At 57.8% G+C, this 20,009-nt stretch overlaps 2 protein-coding genes across 2 annotated transcripts; both read right to left on the bottom strand.

Moving 5' to 3' along the window:
• Positions 1–605: 605 nt before the first annotated feature.
• Positions 606–6,475, bottom strand: PEAK3 (PEAK family member 3). Its single transcript, XM_065652838.1, has 5 exons — positions 6,355–6,475; positions 4,669–5,026; positions 3,855–4,027; positions 3,001–3,659; positions 606–2,106 (listed from the first exon to the last, which is right to left on the bottom strand). Exons 1-5 carry the CDS (start codon positions 6,473–6,475, stop codon positions 1,105–1,107), a joined length of 2,313 nt encoding a protein of 770 aa, XP_065508910.1. The 3' UTR covers positions 606–1,104.
• Positions 6,476–8,694: 2,219 nt separating this feature from the next.
• Positions 8,695–10,512, bottom strand: LINGO3 (leucine rich repeat and Ig domain containing 3). Its single transcript, XM_065652703.1, has one exon. It carries the CDS (start codon positions 10,510–10,512, stop codon positions 8,695–8,697), a length of 1,818 nt encoding a protein of 605 aa, XP_065508775.1.
• Positions 10,513–20,009: the final 9,497 nt, after the last annotated feature.

A 20,009-nucleotide genomic window follows, 5' to 3' on the forward strand; every position in this document is an offset into this window, starting at 1 on the left:
GTTTGGGGAGACAAGGAAAGGTCCTGGGGAGCCCTGGAGAACTGGGGTGAGGACTGGGGAGCTGAGGCGAGCGGCTGCTGAGCCACGGGCTTTGCTGCCATCTTGTAGCCACGCAAGATACTACAGGAGTAGTGGGGACAACAGGGCTGGGGCTCGTCCAGCACATCCCCTCCTGCGTGGTTTTGCTCATACTGAATTTTGAATGACATTTCTTTGGGCCGGCTGCGCTTGTGTGGTGACCGCGTTGGGGTTTGTGTGGCTAAGGGACTTGTTTGGTCTGCCCTGTCTCGTCCAGCCTTGGTTTAGGTTTGGGGCCCGGGGCGCAGATCCCACGCGGTGCCGCGTTCCGCGCCGAGCAGCGGACGCAGCGGTGCTGCAGCCCGGTCCCCGGGGGCAGCAGCTGTAAACCGCCCCAAACTCTACCAGACACCATCGAGGCTGTTCTGGCTCATCACCGCCAGGCAGGGACGTTTGCCTTTGTGTTTCTCTTTGGATCCATCACTGGGGTGTGTAACGCTGTCAAAGAAGCACGTAAGGGACCAGTATTTAAGAGGCTCAGCTCTGGGTTTTATTGAAGCTGTGTGGCTGCTGTATTTCCCCTTTTAAAATGTCATTTGTATTTGTGACCGTGCCACGGACTTTTTCTAAAAAAGTCCTCTACAAGGTATTGTATTTCTCCTTTGCTAAGTGCATTAAGGTGAGCTGTGATGCATGGCTTTGCATTGTTATTTAAAACAGTGAAAGTCTCGTGATGGCAGGAGGGGTCCGAGGGGGTTTTGTGCAAAGTCTTAGCCCCATAAACTTTACTCAAGATGATCAGCCACTAAATTGGTGCTTGATCCCGTGGGTTCCGTGCAGTCGCCTTTCCCGAGATGCTCAGATAAACTGGGCTCGCAGTATCAAACCAAAATGGGTTGAAGGTGTAAAAATACACCCTGTGTTGTGGGAACCGCAGGTGAGAGTCGGGTCCCAGCTTCATCGTTCATGGGCTGTGGGAGAAACAGGTTTGGGTTTAGAGAGTTTTCCCAGCCAGGACCAGCTTGGGTTCCTTGTGAGCTGAGGATTTGGCCAAGTCCTCGTGGGGTCTTGGCTTTGAGGAGACATTTAGGGAGCGTAGAGGTCCTGGGTGGCTTGGTAGAGCGTGTGTTCGGTCACCTCCTTGAAGTACTGGCAGCACAACCAGTCCTCGAGGCCGGGGCTCCCCACCGCGCCAGCCGAATCCTCCGCAAACCTGAGGAGCAGCAGAGCCCTCTTGACCTCCAGCCAGCTCCGCAGCAGCGTCAGGGTCTTCTTGCTCCTGGCGAAGAGCTCCTGGCGAGGCCCCCAGAGCAGGACCTGCAGGATGCTCCTGGCCTGCTCAAGGGACACCCTCTTGCAGGGCTCTCTGTGGAGAAGCAGCATGGCCAGGCGCTTGAGTCCCGTGGAATAGATGGACAGGGAGGGGATTTCGGGAAGTCTTTTGCTTCTGAAGCCCAAAGCGTTCTCCAGAGAGATGTCCACATGCAAGATCTGATAGATCAGCATGCCTACATTCAGCTCATCTGCCACCAGGGATTGGGGTGCAGCAAACCCCTCGGTCCAGTCCTGCTCTCGGCTGGTAGAACAAGGTCTCTGCTTGGCTTTAACCTTGAAGAAGCTGCTGATGAGCAGCCGTGGAAGGGACAGCCCCAGCGCCACCTCCTTGCCTTGCTGGCCCCGGGGAGGACACGGGCACTGCACCAGCAGCAGGTTCTCGGGGCACAGGTCCCCCTGCCCCACGTTCTGCCCCCGCAGATGCTCCAGCCCCATGCACACCTGCAGCAGGAGCAGGCAAGCCAGGCGTTCGTAGTGCCCGGGGCTGCTCCTGTGCAAACCCTGGGATCCCTTCACAAAGCCAGCCAGGGTCTGGTAGGGAACCTCAGGAGAAATGAAGACCTGCAGGACGGGGCGAGGGGCGAGACCGGCCGGCTCCTCTGTGCAAGGGGACGGACTCTGCTCCCCGGGGCTTCCCGGGAGCACCAGCTCGCCAGGGAGGCGGTCGGTGAAGCGGCCGATCAGGCGCTGGATGCTGCAGTGTGGCCCGAGGGAGCTCTGCACCCCCAGGTTTGTGCAACCCGCCTTGGGGACCTGCAAGGAGAGACGGGACACGGCTGGCTGCGTGGGGACAGAGCCTCACGCAGGGCCAGGTCACCACCTCAGGGCCACCAGCCCTGGTCTGACCCACACGTGGTGCTGGGCTCCCCGCATTGGCATCCCCAGAACGGCTTTGAGCCAGAAATGGGAAAGGAGAGGGGGTGTAACCCCCAGGCAAGCTGCAAAGCTGCTGTGATGGTCCAGTCCATCCATAAGGGAGACCCTATTGTGGCCTTTCTGGACTTAAAAGGGGCTGATCAGAAAGATGGGGACAGACTTTTGAGCAGGGCCTGTTGCGATAGGACAAGAGGTGATGGTTTTAGACTAAAGGAGGGAGATTCAGGCTGGACACGAGGAGGGAATTGTTGGCCCTGAGGGTGGTGAGAGCCTGGGCCAGGTTCCCAGAGGGGTGGTGGCTGAACCATCCCTGGAGACATCCCAGGCCAGGCTGGACGGGGCTCTGAGCAACCTGAGCTGGTGCAGATGTCCCTGCCCATGGCAGGGGGGCACTGGGGGGGCTGGGACGGTCCCTTCAACACAAAGCGTTCTGTGGTTCTCTGATCCTGCACTGCCTGAGGAACCAGCTCTGCTCCAGCCTCCGCTGTGCATCCGCTGGGCCCTCAGAACCACTTGCCAGGGCACGTTCCCCAGCGCTGCCGTTGTCCTTGACATGTCCTTTGTCCCCCAGGAGCTGTCACCCTCGCCTCCCCAGCCCGCACCAGCAGCACCGTCTCATGTAGCAAATGCAGAAGTAGGTGCAAAAAGGGGAAGCGCCTGCATGACGGGTCAGTGGAAAATCCAACGCTCCCCGTTCACGTTTGCCTGCGGCACCGCAGCCCCCGGCTCCCTTGGCACCACCCGGGGCGTTTTCCCCGATCGCCCACTTACCTTGGCTGCAAAAACCAGCTGTGTTTGCTGAAAAGCGAAGCCCACACGGAAATACCAGGCGTCCCCGCTTTGGCAGCACGGCTCCCGCTGCAGGACGCTCAGCGCTGCCCAGCTCGTCCCCGCCAGCTCCGCCGCCAGCAGCTGCTGCCGGTGCTCCGGCCCCACCAGCTCCTCCTGGAGCCGAGCCGAGAGCCGCGCCAGGGCGGCCGCCTGGCACCCCAAAACCAGCCCGCACACCCCGCTCCCCAGCAGCTGCCCCAGCTCCCCGTCCGCCGTCCCGAACGTCAGCTCTGCCGGGCTGGGCGATGGGGCTTTCTGTGGGCTGCTCTGGCCCACCGGTTCCCCCAGGCTCTGGGACTTGGTCAGGGGCTTCTTGTGTCCCCGGGAGGGTCTGTCCTGGGCGGGGGCAGAGCTGGGAGCCCCCGCCTCGTGCCGCAGATGGGGCGCCGGGATGTTGTAGAGGGTGCCGCCGGCCCCCGGCGTGGGGTCACCCCAACAGTGCCGGGATGGCCCCCCCTGCTCCGGGAGGGACTCCGCTCGCTGGAGATGCTTTTTTGGCAGTGGGGGAGGCAGTGGGTCCCGGTCGGGCCGAGCGGGGGGTCTCCCGGCTCCTTCCCCGCGTCGGGCCTTGCAGGGCACGAGGTGGGCTCGCAGCTCTCCTGGGGACGGACAGACAGACACGGCAGGGCTGAGACTTCCCTGAGCGGGGTTAGGGGGAGGAAAACGGGAGATGGAGCAGGATGGGGGTACAAACGTTGTTATTTGCCCCACCGCATATTTGCAGCTCCAAAGCCATGCCCAGCACCGGCCGGAGGAGGATGGGAGGGAGGCAGCGGGTTGGGGGCGTCACTCACCCACGTTGCTGTAGATGAGGGCCGAGTCGGGGGGGCGAGGGCCCCCCGGGGTGTCCGGCATCGGGGCGGGTGGTCCGGGGGCACCCAGGTCCGGGCTGGCGCGGCCCAGGGCCCTGCACGGAGCCGGGAGCCAGCGCTCGCGCCCCGCGGGTTCCGACTCCTTTCGGTGCCGCCTCAGGGGAAGAACGAGAAAGGGGAAGTGGTGGCCTGGGGGGCCCGGGCTGCCTGGGTTTGGGGCAAAACACAGGGAGCTGGGCGGCTCAGTGACTCCGTCTCCTGCACTGGGGGGGGGGTCCTGCTCCCAGGGGTGGGGGCTGCCTGTGTGCGAAGCGGGGGTGTGCACACGGGTGCATGTCTGCCCTGCGGTCCCCACCGTGAGGAGGACGTGATGCTGGGACGAGAGCAGGAAAAGCCTTCGACGCCCCCTGGTCAAGGTCTGGGGGGGCAGGATGGGGGTCTGTGTGTGGGGAGGGAAAAGCAGAGCACTGGTGGGGGGGGGCAGCGGGAAGGAGCCATTTCCAGCCCCTTCTTGGGTTTCGCTTCTAAGTCCTGGCCAAGCTCGGTGCAAACCTGCAGCTCTGACCCTGACACCACGAGTGGTCCTGAAACCACAGTGGTTTTCTTTAAAAATTCTGCTGCGGACATCACTTGCTGTGCAACTTCAGGCTTCGCCCCTCTTTGGCCCAACTTATCCCCTTTCCCCCCCAGGGAACAGGGAATTATCAACCTGCAGAGCCTGGGGCTGCAGCAGCCGTGCTGGGGTGCAGCGGGGAAGCTCCTTTTTTTGGGCCCCATTTGCAGAGCAGTTTGTTACCTCTGAGTTTTCCCCGGTGGTGTTGGGGGCCTGGGGGGCTCCAATTCCATCTCCCGGCTGGGTGGCGGCTCCGGTTCCCCGTCCTGGCGCTGGCCGTGGCTCGGCCACCACTCTCCTTGCACAACTCGCTGCAACCGCGCCGGCAGGAGGATGTTCTTGCAAAACCTGCTTCTTGCAAGTCGAAAGGAAGCCGGAGGTTTGGCCTTGCTCCCCGCAGCCCCCGGGGCCACACGCTGCTCCTGCTGCAGCTGCAGGAATTGCATCGCCTTCCGTGCAACCTGCTGCAGCGGGTTTGTGTCCTCGGAGCTGCTCCTGGAGCCTCCGCGCTCTCCCAGGTTGTTCCTGCATGGTGGCTGTGCTGGAGCGGGGGGTTTCCGCAGTAAAACCCCCCAAACCACATCAGTGATTCCCTGCTCTCCAGATTGTGTTAGTCTAGGTAGATCGGTTAGGCGGAATACTTTGGTTTTACACTTTTTTTTCCTGGGGTTTCCTACAACCATTGCACAGGAGGAACCCGGTCGTTAGAAAACACATCGGTTCCCCCACCCCGAGAGAGCACGAAGTGACACGAGACAGCTGCTGAAAAAAAATCCCCCCATTGGCATCTCTCCCCTCTAGGACAAAGATACTCTTTGAAACTCCCGAATCTTTTAAAATCTGCTCTCTCCTATTCAGTCTTTGAACTAATTAGCAAATAATTAGCAATTGCTGGTGGGTGGGTGGGTGAGCCCCTGTGCTGAGAGCTTCAGGGCTTTCTCCTGTATATCCCTCATCCCACTAAGTCATTTATGTCCGTGACTGTACAACAAACCGTTTTAAGCAACAGCAAATCTGTTAGAAGATTCAGAAAAACATCAGTGTTTTTCTCTAATGAGTAATGTTACTTTCAAGATATACCAGGCACCAACAGGAGTAAAATTACAGAAATAATGCAACAAATGTGACCCTACCAAGCTTAGAGAGAGGTGGCAGGCAGGAATTGCCTTTTGCAGAGGCAGCTGAAAATTTCCTGGTGCCTCTTATTATGATAAAGGAGACGACACCAAGTTTAAAAGCAACCTGAGCCCTTAGAAAGGAGTGATTTTGTATCGGGGAACTGATGGAGGGAAGTTTTACTCAGCCAAAGGCTTTTTAATTTGTAAGGAAATTGGTTTCTCTTCCCAGTGGAAGACACAATCTTTCAATGCACCTGCTGGAAAATTGTATTTTTCTAATTGACTTTATTTTTTGGTGTTTCTTTTCTTTTTTTTTTTTTTCCGAAACCAGCTGAGCTGCTTTCTCAGCATCTTCAGTCCCAGCAAATCTCATCCCCACCCAAAAGCAGCTGAAGGAGCCGGTGGGCTCAGCCCCGGCTCCCACGGGTGTCCCCAAGGCCACCCAGGTCCTTCGGCACAAGCACAAACTATAACCCTGACCTTTAACCTCCCGGGCACTCTTGTGCCATGCAATATATTTTTTTTTTTAATGCAGGAAATGAGAGAAAAAAAACCCCAATTTCCTCTTTTATGCCCAGCAGAGCTGTTGCCTCGGCTGCTCCCTGAAGCAGGAGCCGAGGTGGTTCCCACCCTCCAGCTTAAGGGCATCCTTATAAACACTCTATTAATAATTAATATCAGATAAATAGTAGTGGCAGTATGTTAACGCATGCATTAATAATTTATTAGTTATTAATATGGACCTTAGTACCCTCTGAAAGCCGGTTCAGCGTCGGTTGCTCCGGGGTTTGCAGGGCGGTGAGCAGGCGCTGGGCTGCAAAGCCCAAGCCCCGCCGGGCACCGCACGGACCCGCTGCCGAGTTTCCAGCCATCGCTGCTTTAAACTCGGGAGATTTCCTTCCAGTTCGTCTGGCACACGTGGGTGAATTTAATTTTTTAACGAGGTTGGTCCACTGTCATTAAACCACTGGCTGGACCCTGCTTTTTGGCATCACAAGGGTCCTTCCCTGCTGTGCTTCCAGCTTACCCCAACATCCATCCCCCCAGTTCTCCCAGTCTGGGTTCTCCTGCTGGTTTTCTAAATTGAATTCTGGGGGTTTAACATCTGCCTGAACGCTGGGACACCCTTTGGGTTTGCAGCGGGCTGTACCAGGTCAGGCTCCCTCCCTGACTCCAGCTTTTCTTATTTGAGCCACATGGAGAACAAAAGGGGGAAAAAACCAAACAAGCCACAAATTTCCCCCCTTTTCTTTTTCTTTTTTTCCCCCACAAATACATTTCACATGCTCGTTACATATAAAACTGAGTCAGGGCTGCGCTGCCCAAACCTGCCTTTGTTCCCGGCTGCGAGGGTCCGTCCTTGACCCCCCCCCCAGCCCCCCCAGGCAAAACCCCCCAGACACCAAACACGGGGCGACGCCGGCAGGACCCCGGTACGACACGGCATGCACGGCTTGGGGGGCTGGGGGCACCGGGCATGTGAAGGGGCTGCAGCAACGGCCAGACCTGCGGCAGGGGTGGGATGGGAGGGAGGGGCAGCACCCACCCCTGCCAAAGCGGGGGCCTGATCCTGGCAGCCCAGGGAGCACCTTGGGGAGGAGGGCGCTGAACCCCCGGCTCCTTCACCCCTCTCCCCCTTGGGACTCAGCTGGGGGACACCCAGCACCTGTGGGTGCAAGAGCAGGGTGGGAGCAGCGGGATGGGGCTCAGGGGGCAACCCAAACAGCTGTTCTCGCTTGTGGGGGTACCCGGGAGGACGCGCCCATCCAGGTGCCCGCGGGACAGAGATGGGACCTGCAGCAACCCCTGGGGCACACGCGGCGGGAGGATGATGAGGAGGAGGAAGCGATGGGCTCCCTGGGCCATCTATCCCATCCAGGCTCTTCCCTTCCAGCTGTTTCAGCTGTGCTCCTTCGCCCACCCAAAACCCTGAGTCCCCAGCCCAAGCCAGTGCTGCCCTGCGCCTGGGGACACGGCCCCACGGTCCCCCTGCCACAGGGTGCAGGGTCCAGGCGGATGCGATCGACGTGCCAGCCAGGAGCTTCTCCCGGCGTTTGCTTTTGCCGTCAGTTCTCGAGCTGCTCGTTCCAAACTCTCTCCTCTCCTTCCCTGGGCTGCACGGCCTCTCTGCACAGGACGAGCTGGCTCCTGCTCTCCCACAGACTTTGGCAAGCCCAAGAAAATGGACACAAAAATGCCTTTTGCACTTGTACAAATCCTGATCCCCCCATCCCTTCATCCCATCGCTGCCATGGCAGCTTGGGCAGATGAAAAGATGTGGCCCATTATCATTCTGGGGCTGCTCTTCCTGATTTTAATGACTTTGGCCTCATTTTGCCTTTTCTTCCCCCTTTTTCTTGCTCACACCTCCTCAGAGCCTGGCCTTGGGTGGGTTATTATTGCTTGTGCAGGATTGTCCCCAGGCACCCGTGTCTGCAGATGCCACATCTTAAATCCGCTGATGAGAAGCTCTCAAGGCACGGCCGTGCCCTGGGGGGTCCGGCTTTGCCAATGGGCTGGGGGTGACCCCCAGCTCAGCACAACCTCCCCGGGCACCCCAGTCCCGCATTGCCCCGGAAGACTTTTCTCTTGGAAATTCATTTAAAAAAAAAAAAAAAAATTGTTGGACTGCAAAAAAAGAAAAAAAAAATCAACAAGGAAAGACAAGAACCATAAACAACCACCAGGAAAGTTTTTTGGAGAGTCTCTTAAAAAAAAAGGGAAATGAGGAAAAAAGTAGGAAGTGTTTTCTTTTTCGCAGGCCCAAGCACTGCTGATCTCTTGGTTGGAGAAATGCATAGTTGGTAGCAAAACTGTTGGCTACATTGGGAGCCCCTGGAGCCGGGACAGCCCCTGAGCCATCGCACCCCGAGGGCCCACCGTGGGGTGGGACAGCGGGGCCATCGCTCCCCGACCCTGAGGTCCACGTGGTTCTGATCCTCCTGTCACCTCCGGCTGCAGCCCGGCACAGCGAGGTCCCGCTGCCAGCCCCGGATGTCACCGGTGCTCCCACACCTGCCCCGGCCCCAGCCCCATCCCGCCGCGGCCGTGCCCGGGGCCGGGCAGCAAACGGTTCTCCTCTGGGAGATGCTCAGATCATCTTCATGTTGAACTTCCTGGCTCCTCCTTGGCCGGTGGTGGTGGTGGGACCATCCACCTTGCGGAAGGAATACTCCACCGAGAAGTTGTTCTTGTGCTGCCCCCGGCCCCGGCTCCAGACGAAGAGGAGGAGGAAGCAGAAGAGCACGACACCCAGGAAGGTGATGCAGCCCATGGCCGTGGAGACCAGGATGGTCTTGAGGTCCAGCGTAAACTTCAAGAAGACTTGCGTGTCGTTGTGGGAGGTGTCGTTGAACTCACTGAGGTACACAGTTCGGTTGGCATAGCGGGAGCCGTCGGCCGGCCGCCCCTTCACCGTCAGGGTGGCGAAGTAGGTGTCGTTGCCGCCGGCGTTGCTGGCGATGCAGATGTAGGTGCCGCTGTCCTGCACCTGGGCGAAGCGGATCTCCAGGGTGCCCCCGGGCAGCACGGTCGCCCGCCCCGTGCTGCGGGTGGTGATCATGCGGTGCTGGGGGGACACCCAGGCGATGGAGGGGTCGGGCTCCCCGTCCGCCCGGCACAGGAAGGACACGGACTGTCCCTCTCGCGCCGTCACGTGCTGCAGCTTCCGATCCCTGATCTTGGGCTTCTGGCAGGTGAAGTACTCGAAGAGCACCGAGTCCGGAAAGTCGCGCAGGGCGTTGCCCTGGATTTCGGGCGGCGAGGAGCACATGGGCTGCTGCCCGTCGAAGTTGAGCGTCTTCCGCCGCTGCAGGATCCAGAGCAGGCGGCAGTCGCAGGCCAGGGGGTTCCTGTCCACCCGCAGCGTCTCCAGCGTGTTGACGGAGTGGAAGGTGCTCTCCTCCAGCGTGGAGAGAAAGTTGCTGGAGAGGTTGAGCAGCCGGATTTGTCTGAGGCCGGAGAAAGCCTGTGGCTCCACGGACACCAAGAGAGCGCCCACGATGTGGAGCTCCTGGAGCCGGATGAGGTCTTTGAAGGAGCCCTTCAGCACAGTGCTAATGGGGTTGTAGGACAGGTTCAGGTACCGGAGGTACACCAGGTTCCTCAAGGCAGCGGCGGGCACGGCTGTGATGTTGGTGTAGGTGATGGAGAGCGAAGTGAGGTTCAGACCCTGGAAGCTGGTGGGGGAGACGTCTTCCAGCAGGGGCCAGTTGTCGATCTCCAGCTGCAGGAGGTTGTAGAGCTTCTTGAAGTTTTGGTCCTCCAGCGCGGAGATGCTGAGGTGCCGGAGCCGCAGCACCTCCAGGTTCTGGAGGTAGGAGAGCGACTCGGCCGAGATGGAGGTCAGGTTGCACTTCTCGATGGTCAGCTGCTCCAGGCCAAGCAGCCCCGAGAAGGCACGTTGGGAGATGTACACCAAGTCGTTATCGCCCACCTCCAGGCTCTTCAGGTTTCGCAGGTCCTGGAACATGTAGTCCAGCAGGATGACGAGTTTGTTCTCGCTGATGTCCAGGAGGGTGAGGTTGGTCAGCTTGGTGAAGACCCCTGGGGGGATGAGCTTGAGCTGGTTCCCCCGCAGCCTCAAGGTCTGCAGGTTGAACAGGTTGCTGAAGGCTCCTGGCTCCACATTGGAGATGATGTTCTCGCTGAAATCCAGCTCCTCCAGCAGCGGGTACGGGGAGAGGTCCCCTGGGTTCAGGCAGCGGATTCGGTTCTTGTTGAGCTCCAGGATCTTGGTCTCGGTGGGGATGCCCTCGGGGATGGAGGTGAGCCGCTTGCGGTGACACACCACGGACTTGATCTGCGGGGCGCACTCGCAGCGGGCAGGACAGGCTGCCACCCCCGGGGCGCTCTGGAGGACCAGGTGGAGGACCAGGACCGGGAGCCACCATGTCATTGTGTAGAGCATGGTCTTAGGGGCTCACTACCATTCTCCCATGCACCTGGAAGGGAAAGAGATGTGGAGTCATAAAATCACAGAATCACAGAACGGTTTGTGTTGAAGGGACCTTCCCAGCTCCCCCAGTGCCACCCCCGCCATGAGCAGGGACATCTGCACCAGCCCAGGTGACAACGGAGGACACAGACCCCCCCGCAGGGCACTGCAGGAGCAGAGATGCACCCAGAGACCTTGCAAAATCACGACACGGGTGGGATGCCACATCCCCTCCGCAGCAACATCTTATCCGGTAGCACAAATCACTCCCAAGCCCCGGGCTCAGTGAGGTCCCGCAGGACGGGGGACGCTCGGTGCTGCACGTAGGGATGGGTCCTCCTGTCCCTGTCCTCAGCGTCACCCTCTTGGAGTGGAGATTAAGGCACCGCGGGCACAATCTTGGCAGAGGAGGGATTAACGCTGACCTTGCGCGGCACAGCGCCCCGGCTGCCCTTCTTTCCAGGGATTAGCACTTCGCCACCGCTTTCCCTTTTCTCTGCGTCCTCTTCCCCGCTCCCTATTCCCTTCTGCACCCCACATCTGCCAGGCTGCCACCGCACCTCCACGGCTAATTTCCTGCCCTGATCCTATTATCCAAGCTGAGCAATTCTCTGGCAATACACCCATTGCTCAGTGCAATTTAGGAACCACAGGAGAATATCTTTTCCAGACTTTAGGGTTTTTTTTTAAGTGTGTGTCTTAATTTTCCTACATTTCCCTTTTTTCTTCCAAAGAATCAAGCCAAGAGGGAAGCATTATCATTCTTCACAGAACCGCAGGGAGGGGATTAACAGCCAGGGGGGATGGAGCATCAACTTTTCTTGCTGGGGAGCAGTTGGGTGGGACCGGGACCCCACTGCTGCCCCTGCCGCGTGTCGCAGCCCCTTCCTCCCCTGTGTCCAGCAGCTGGGGGTCCCCAAATGCCACCTGGACACCGGAGCGGGGATGGAGCTGCTTGGCAGCCTCTGCCGTCAGGGAGGCTGCTCACAGCCGTGCCAAGAGCCATTTCACGATGGGCTCTGCCTGGCTGGCGGCGTCGGGAACATGAGCTGGCTCCGCGGTAAGGGCGGGTGACAGTTTCACTTGTTCCCCCCAGTTCAGAAGGCTCCGCTCTGCCTGGCTGGGAAGGATGCTCCAGGCACGACCTGCAAACCCACAGGAGAAAAAAAACCTCTCCTACTTATTGTGACATTTATTATTTTAATTTAATGCCTCTACGCTAAATAAATACGACCAGGCATCGCTGCCAGGCTAACGGTCTCGCACACTTGGCAGTGCCCATCGTTGCCTCCCCACGAGGGCTTTGGGGGTGAGATCTGGCCCCTTCCCTGCCCACGGCCGCTGTGCCCAGGCAGCCCGTGAGCTCTGGCTCTCTGCTGCGTTCATTATGGATGAGCCCAGGGTAACCAGACTCCACTTTTGGTTACTACTCCAGCCACCTGATCCTCTAAGCAGAGGTACGAACCCGCTGGCGTTGTTTTACCGGCAGCTGGGGAGCGGGAGCAGCCGGGGCAGAGCATCCCGCACCCCTGCTGGCCCTCACCCCACCACGGGTGCTCCGCTGGAGCCGGGCGCAGCCCCAGCACCCTCAGCAAACCCCATGGGGGGATCAACGGGCACCGGCCGAACCCCCTCCCAGCAAACCCAGGCGGACACGAGCTCCAGAGGAAGGAGCCAAGGTGGCTCTGCCGCTCCAGGACATCCCACAGAAGCCACCCCAGCTGCGGTGACAACTAGGACCCCCCCAGTCCTCACCCGTCCCAGGCAGAGCCAAGCGGTGCCATTTATTAATAGCTCGTTACTCTGACAGCGCATCGTTCTCCGGGGCTTGTCTGGTCCCTGGGGACTGAGGCCAATTAAGACTCTAGTTGAAGGCCTAGATAGAGGCTCTTCTTTGCGTTTAATTTATTTTTAAAATAACACAGCTGCTGCACGCAGGGCTGGGGAACGAGCCAGGAAAGCCCAATGCACCGCCCCATGTCCCGAGAACCTCATCTCCGTCTGTCCAACCCCTCCGGGGATGGCGACTCCAGCACTGCCCTGGGCAGCCTGTTCCAATGCCCCACAGCCCTTTGGGGAAGAAATTGTTCCTAATATTTTCCTAACATCCAACTAAACCCCTGACAGGGCATCCCCAGGACCTCCCCAGGCTCCAGGGTGACACCAGAAGATTTTCCCCTCTGATTAGGGCAGCAGAAACAACGCGGTTTATGCTGGGGCATGGAGGAGATTAAATCAGAGAGGAGGCATAAATTTAGAGGCAGAAATGATGTGCTCGCTCTGATGAGGCTCTAGTGATGAGGCAATTAGCAAACCGAGCATGAGAATAATCCAGCTGAAACAGGGAGAAGAGAGAGCTGGGAGGAGGACGGAAGAAAAATCAATCGCCAGCCCTAACGGAGAATGATCCAGCAGGGAGTTATTCCTAATCCCACCAGAGCCTGGCTGGGAAAGGAATTCTCCCGGCTCTGCCGCTCTCGGGGCATCCAGAGGATGTTTTTCTGGGTCAATTCATCTTCCAGCAAAGCCAGATGGGGGCAGGGGGAGCTGGAGAGAACCGAGCGGCTGGGTGGGCGACAGGAGGGCACCCATCAGGGGGTTCTACCCAGCAAAAGCCAGGACTGATGTCTTCATGGATCCACCTTCCCACTCCATGACCCCATCCTGAGTCCTCAACAGCCACGACCACAGGACTCTCCACTTTTCTCCCACGTGGAGACTCCCAACCCTCACAAATGCTGCAAAAACCCAGAAATGAGGATTCCCTAATGAGCGAAGACGCCAAGGAGGCAACTCGAAAGAAGCCACCGCTTATTTTTAGAGATAACCTCCTGATTCTTGAGCACGTGGCCCAGGCAACACTGCGCAGGCAGCCACAGATTGGCCGCAATCTGCTTTTCTTCTTGATAGACATCACGTCTGAATCTCTATCTCCACAAGATGCTCTCAGGAGAGAAGACATTTAGATACGACCGCAAAGTACAACATTTCTGAAAGGTCACTGCATGTACTAGGGGACAAGGCGCATCAGCAACAGGGGCTTCAGGGAGGTATTTAATATTCCATGAGCATCTTTATTTCTCCACCAAGGTGAATAACTCCTCTATAACGAGTGTTTGGGAAGGGGGAGCAGGACAAGTGGGTGCTATAACTCTTATTTCAACACAAGCAGTTGGATTCAACCACCTTTTCCTCCAGCCAGATCTGAATCTCAACTGCTTCTGGGAAATGCTGGCCAAGGACAAACCTGATCCGGAGCTCAACAACTTCGGTACCTGCCGGAGCACACGGGAACGAAGGCTCCCGAGCAGCAGGGAACACGTGCCGCCTCGTCACATGAAGGGACCCTGCGCCTTCGCTCCTCTAGCCCAGGCAGCTCCGTAATAAATGAAGTACAGGAGCAGGATGATTAATAATCATAACAGAAAAGCATACGCTGTAATTAGCCGCCTTCCAGAAAGCTGATGGATGACGCTGCTCGGGGGCGAGCGGAGCGCTGGGCTGGCACAGCCGCCCCCGGTGCAGCCCGCGGCTCCCAGCAGAGCCGGCCCGTGTCACCGGCCCGTGTCACCGCTGCAGCCCGAGCTCCGGCTGCTGCCCGCAGCCTTTGCCCCAGCAAACGACCTCGTTTGCCTGCCCGGTCCAGCATGCCAGCCTGCGCTAGATTAGCTCGTTCATTAAGCTCAGCATCTCGGTGATGCTGGCCTGAGCCCCTCAGGGGGGCTGGCACATAACTCACACCGTGACCGATGCCTCCACTTGCCAGCATTGGGCTTTTGATGTCAAAGTCTGCTCTTAATCCCTCATCTGGACCGCAGTGGCACCCACAAGCCCAGCTGTCAGCAGTGCCCCGTGCTGCACAAAGTGACCTGCTGGAGGGGCCAGAGGAGCCCCAGAAACGACCCGAGGCCGGAGCAGCTCTGCTGGGAGGACGGGCTGAGAGAGCTGGGGGGGTCAGCTGGAGGAGAGAAGCTCCGGGGAGACCTTAGTGCGGCCTTTCCGGACTTAAAAGGGGCCCATAAGAAAGATGGGGACAGACTTTTGAGCAGGGCCTGTTGTGATAGGACAAGGGGCAATGGTTTTAAACTAAAGGAGGGAGATTCAGGCTGGACATGAGGAAGGAATTGTTGCCCTGAGGGTGGTGAGAGCCTGGCCCAGGTTGGCCAGAGAGGTGGTGGCTGAACCATCCCTGGAGACATCCCAGGCCAGGCTGGACGGGGCTCTGAGCAACCGGAGCTGGTGCAGATGTCCCTGCTCATGGCAGGGGGGCACTGGGGGGGCTGGGACGGTCCCTTCAACCCAAGCTGTTCTATGATTCTATTCTAAGTCAACTCAGACCTGGCCACCTCTCCGAAGCTCCCGGATAAAACAAGAGCCATTTCCAGACTTGGCGCTCAGAACAGACCCTGTTCCTGAGGGCTCGGTCCCATGGGTGCCACGGCGGGGGTGCAGGGGTGCCCTCCGGAGAGGGAACCTGGAGCCCCGGCACAGGCTGCTGCCAGCCCGCGGGCACCGCGCCTCGGGAGGCTGTAATTCGAGCGGACAGCTGGACTCGTGGGCAGGATGAACAGACTGACAGACAGATGTCTGCTCCGAGGACAGGGCGGGAGAGGCAGCCATGGGTGGAAAACAACCCGGTCCCAGCAGGACTGCTCAGCTTTCTGCAGAAAAACGAGCTCGTAGCTCTGCGAGGAAACCTCTGCGGGTGCAGAGCGGGGAGAGGTGGATATGGAGCCCCCAGTCTGCTGGAAACCCTGTTTGGAGTGGGAATCCCAGGTGAGGGAGTGCGGAGCGCAGCCTTCCCTCCGCCCTGCAGCTCTGCTCAGCATCAATCCGGGGCTAAATACATTTTTTAAGACCTGTCTACAGCTGCTGCATTGGAAATTTTATTGCCATCTCAATTATGATCATAGGAGCAGGGAGCAAAGAAAGCAAAATGCCATTACAGGGTGAAATAACGTTTGACATTGCAATCTATACCTCATCCTGCCAGGCAGGAGCGAAACCAAACCCCCCACATTAACAAACCCCCACGAGAGGAGGGGGACAGGGACCCATCCTGGCCCTGCCTGAGCCCCACGGAGATTAGATCCCTCCCAGCATCTCCCCTCAGATTTTGGAGGGGGCTGGATGGGCCTCGGGGGGGTCCAGCCGTGCCACCCCCACATCTCCAGGCTGCAGACTGCAGCGAGCGGTGACATTTGGAGACAGACACGCTGGCGTCGGTCCCCAGAGCAGCAGCTTCGGGGCATCAGCTGCGGTGAGGGACCAGGAGAGCATCTCCTTGCCCATCTGCAGCGCCGAAGAGGCTCCCAAAAGTCAGAAGCCTCCATGGCGGGGGGAGAAGGGGACGTATCGCTTAACTCCCTGTCTGGCATCTCGACAGCAGAGCAAGGGCGAAGCCTCCAGAGCTTGTCTCCCAGGATGGAGCTGGTGGACTCCCAAATCCCATAAAACCTGCCCAAACCCTGAACTGCTGCTCTTCAAGCAACTACCAGAGTTTAATACCCCTGAGCTTTGCATCGCGTCCCCACTTGAGTCACTTCTTGCTCATTTTGAGGTTGTGGCAACAGGCAGGAGATTGCTCAGCTCTTACATGGGATAAACCTCTGGCTTGAGGGGACCGAACGCTCCACGCTGCAAACGGAGGTGGGGACGAGGAGGGAGGTGATGCCACCAAGCAGGGGTGGCCAGGAGCTAAAAATGAGCTGGATTTCAAGCATTCCAGTGCACAAATCCCATAGGGGGCAAGGGCAGTGGTGGTGCTAAGCTAAGCCCCAACAACCCTGGGGAACACTCACCGTTCTGCAGGTCCGGGGCCACAGCAACATCTGGATCCGCTGCGGCATCCGAGAGCAGGGATGGTTAAATGGCAAAGTGTCCAGCACAGCCAGCCTTGGCTCTTCTGGACAAAACAGCACAAGGAGACAACCGTCAATCACCTTTCCACAGTGACCAGCACAGAAAACCCAAATAAATGCCCCCAAAGCCCAAGGACGTGGCACGCAGGGACCTCCCAGAGAGGGGGAGCATCCTCAGCGTTGCTCCAGCTCGATGTGTGCCCTGACCACTGCAGCTTGCCTCGTTATACATACATACGATTTGCTACAGTTTTGCTAAAGCGTTTTGAGCTCTCTGGATCACATTTAATTTGCCTGTAACAAAGAAAGAGGGAATTTAAATAGCTCCTTTTTCAGGGGAAAACCAGCTCCTCCTGGTTAATGGACCACAAATGGTCCCAGCTGGGTCCTGTTCAGCTGCACCTACACAGAGATGCTGCTGTTACAGACTCCCTGGCCATGCATTATCTTGTAGGGGGTGTCATGGCCTGTTCATTGGAAATCCTCAGTGAAATCCCCTCTCTCAGTGACATGCTGAATATCTTGCTGCAAAAGTATGGGGGAAAATTCAGAAAACCATTGGGAAAGGAGGTAAAATTCAGCTCCACCCACCCATCACAGCAACCCAGCAGGAATACAGCATCTCCCAGCTTCCGGGGGTCACAGCCAGAAATTACCCCAGGGAGAGAAATGGAGAGATGGGGCAGAGGTGTTAAAAACAGAGGGAAAAAGACCTATTTCTTAAAGTCTTGGGAAAGTGGGAAGACACCGAGATGGAGGCAGCCGAGCAGCATCCAGCCAGCATCGACAGGTCCCTGCACTGGGGACAGTTCTGCCGTTTCCCCCCAAGAACTGTGACCCACAGGCCAGCAACAGCCACGACCCAGTGAGAACCCCGGGGCAAATCCATGGGGGAAAAAATCCAAGCCTGGTGGCCATGACAGAAGCGTATGCAATGACGGATGAGACTGGTCTATCAGATCACAACCCCGTTTGCCACCACAAGAGCAAACAACTTCATCCTGAATTTCCAGAGGTTGCCAGATGTTGGTGCAGGGCTGAGCAAGCCCTTGGCACATGGACTAAAGAAAACAGGATTATTCCCCCTCACTTCATTTGTCACACTCAGTTAATACCCCTGTTTATGGAAAAAGGTCACAATTTAGATGTTATTTATGTCACTTCAGCTTTGGTTTGCAATTGCAGGGTCTTGCTCATTTTCCATCTCCAATTAGTGTTTAATTACGGGAGCCCTGCTCCATCCCTCCTTGCTGCTGTGATGGAAAGGAGAAGAGTCAGAGGTCGTGACCATACGACCTCGCCTGGGTCTCCAGCGAGGAGATGCCCCGGAGAAAGCTGACCCGAGAGCAGCCTTTTCCCTCTGGCAGCACAAAGGGAACCAGATGGACTTGCCTTCAAATGAGATTTAAATGGAAAAATACAAAATAGCTCATTCTGGCAATACTGAAGAGTTGGTGCCCAGCTGTCCCCGAGCACGGGGAAGGTCAGACCGGGTGACCCTCTGCAAAAAGAGGCCAGAAGCACCAACCGCCCTCCCGGTTTGCTCCCTTGCACCGCCGAGACCGGGTCTGAAGCAGCAGCCAGGGCACAGAGCTCCAGCCCTCCTGCTGCCCCGAGGGGAAACAAAACCACTCGCCTCATCTCAGGCTTTACAGTGCCCATAAACCAGAGTCACTGCAGAGACCTGACTGATAGAGTTTGGATGGGATTCTCGGCCAGTGACGAGGACGCTGCTCTGCACACCCCTGCTGCGTACCGACCCGCGCGGAGCATGGCGAGGAGCACACTCACGGGGCCGTTTGAGGATGGAAGGTGCCATCTGAAAGCCACCTGGGTCCTGCTCGGTCCAGCCACGGCCCCCGCTGCCATTCCTCCCACTTCGGTGACTCAACAGCCACCCCGGCTGCTGGCCCCACAGCCCATCGATCCCGCTCTCACTTATTTCTGCCTGCAAATGTGCCCTCTCATCTGCCCAGATCAAAACAGTGTCCAAATCGAGTAGAAAAAGTGAGCGATGCTGAGGATGGGAGACAAGTTGGGGGTAAGCACATCCCCCCCCGCAGCTCCAGTGTCGCTGCTCTTCCCTGCCGCCTCTGCTCGCTTCTGCTGCCTGGAACTGCCACGATGTCCCCACGCTCCCGGTTCCAAAGCCAGCGGGGGCCTCGCCACCTCCACGGTGACGGTTCCTCAGCCCCAGGCGGCAGCAGGACCGTCCCCGCAGCCCACAAACCTGCTCGAGTCGCTGGGAGCATCGGGATCCTGACATGACAGGGGCAGCGCTTGGGAATCAAACGCACCCAGGGCAGCAGGAGGGAGAGACAATATTTGTTTCAAATGTTTCTTCTGTTCCGTTTCTATTAAATATTTTCCCTCCTCCTTTCCAAGAACCTCCTTTATTTCTCCCCATCTCCCTCTAGCAACAGTATCTGGGAGAAAAATGAATTTTTAATAGGAGGGGGTGGCAGTAAGAGGGAGACCCTAAGGCAAAGAGATAAAACATTGATCTATTAAATAATCTCATAATGAAACCACATTTTAGGAAGGGGGAACCACACGAGGACCACGCAGGTCCCTCCAGGGATGGTTCAGCCACCACCTCTCTGGCCAACCTGGGCCAGGCTCTCACCACCCCCAGGGCAACAATTTCTTCCTCATGTCCAGCCTGAATCTCCCTCCTTTAGTTTAAAACCATCACCCCTTGTCCTATGTCAACAGGCCCTGCTCAAAAGTCTGTCCCCCTTCAGCATCTCCAAGCCGAGCTGTTCCCATCGCCTGGTCCCTGCACCCCCCAAACACCCCCGGGTTCTGCAGGGGGCTGAGGACGCCCAGATCACCCCCCGGCCCCGTCTCCCCATCACACAGCTGAACCCAAATATAGTCCCTGGTTCTCTTTTCTTGTAGACACAACCAGTGCTTGGGGTAAAAGTCCTTCCCCATGAACTCACTGTTGCTTAACAAAGCGCAAACCCTCGGAGACCTCGACGCTGGGATCTGTCATTTTAATTCTCGGCGACACTTGTTCCTCGCCACTATGCGATGTGGCCACTGCTATTTTGGCTGCCGCATCAGGAGCCGAACGAGAAGCCCCAGCACTCCAGGTCTGAGCTGTGAAGAGCTGGGACACAGCTTAAAAAAAAAAAAAAAAAAAAGGCAAAACAACAGACACACACATATGATGGATGGGGCTGCAAACTGCAGCAAAGCTCACGGTGGCATGAAAAATTCAGGGGTAGGAGGGCAGGGAAGCGAGGGAAGCGCCGGGCTGAGGCAGACGGTGCTGGCAGGGGCAGGACGCGCAGCAGGGCTGTGGTCGGCTCTGTCGCCGCTCTGGTCCTCAGCCGGGCACCCGCGATGCCGGATCTCACACGGACACCGAGGCAGCCTGGGATCGCGGCCCAGACCTTCCGGGTTTAGCTTTTTATTTTTATTTTTAACTCATGCGTGGGGAAGACATTTCTCTCAGTTTGCCCAAATTATCCACCCAAGTCCCCGCTGTTTGACTCCACTGGGATGAGTTTGCTCCTGTCCTCAGTTCACCCATTTTCCATTAAGACAAGACACCTCTGGCACCCCATGGCCCTGGGGCACTCCTGGGGCTCTGGCTACATC

This window comes from Caloenas nicobarica, chromosome 27 (genome assembly GCF_036013445.1).
Source record: "Caloenas nicobarica isolate bCalNic1 chromosome 27, bCalNic1.hap1, whole genome shotgun sequence".
NCBI classification, from domain to species: domain Eukaryota; kingdom Metazoa; phylum Chordata; class Aves; order Columbiformes; family Columbidae; genus Caloenas; species Caloenas nicobarica.

Excerpts from the sequence above, each read along its gene's own strand:
- PEAK3 (XM_065652838.1), bottom strand. The coding sequence starts at position 6,475 with ATGGCTGGAAACTCGGCAGCGGGTCCGTGCGGTGCCCGGCGGGGCTTG. Across the intron at positions 5,027-6,354 it reads GCTGAACCGGCTTTCAGAGG|CACAGCCACCATGCAGGAAC; the intron begins GTACTAAGGTCC and ends CCCCCGCTCCAG. Across the intron at positions 2,107-3,000 it reads AGCTGGTTTTTGCAGCCAAG|GTCCCCAAGGCGGGTTGCAC; the intron begins GTAAGTGGGCGA and ends CTCTCCTTGCAG.
- LINGO3 (XM_065652703.1), bottom strand. The coding sequence starts at position 10,512 with ATGCTCTACACAATGACATGGTGGCTCCCGGTCCTGGTCCTCCACCTG.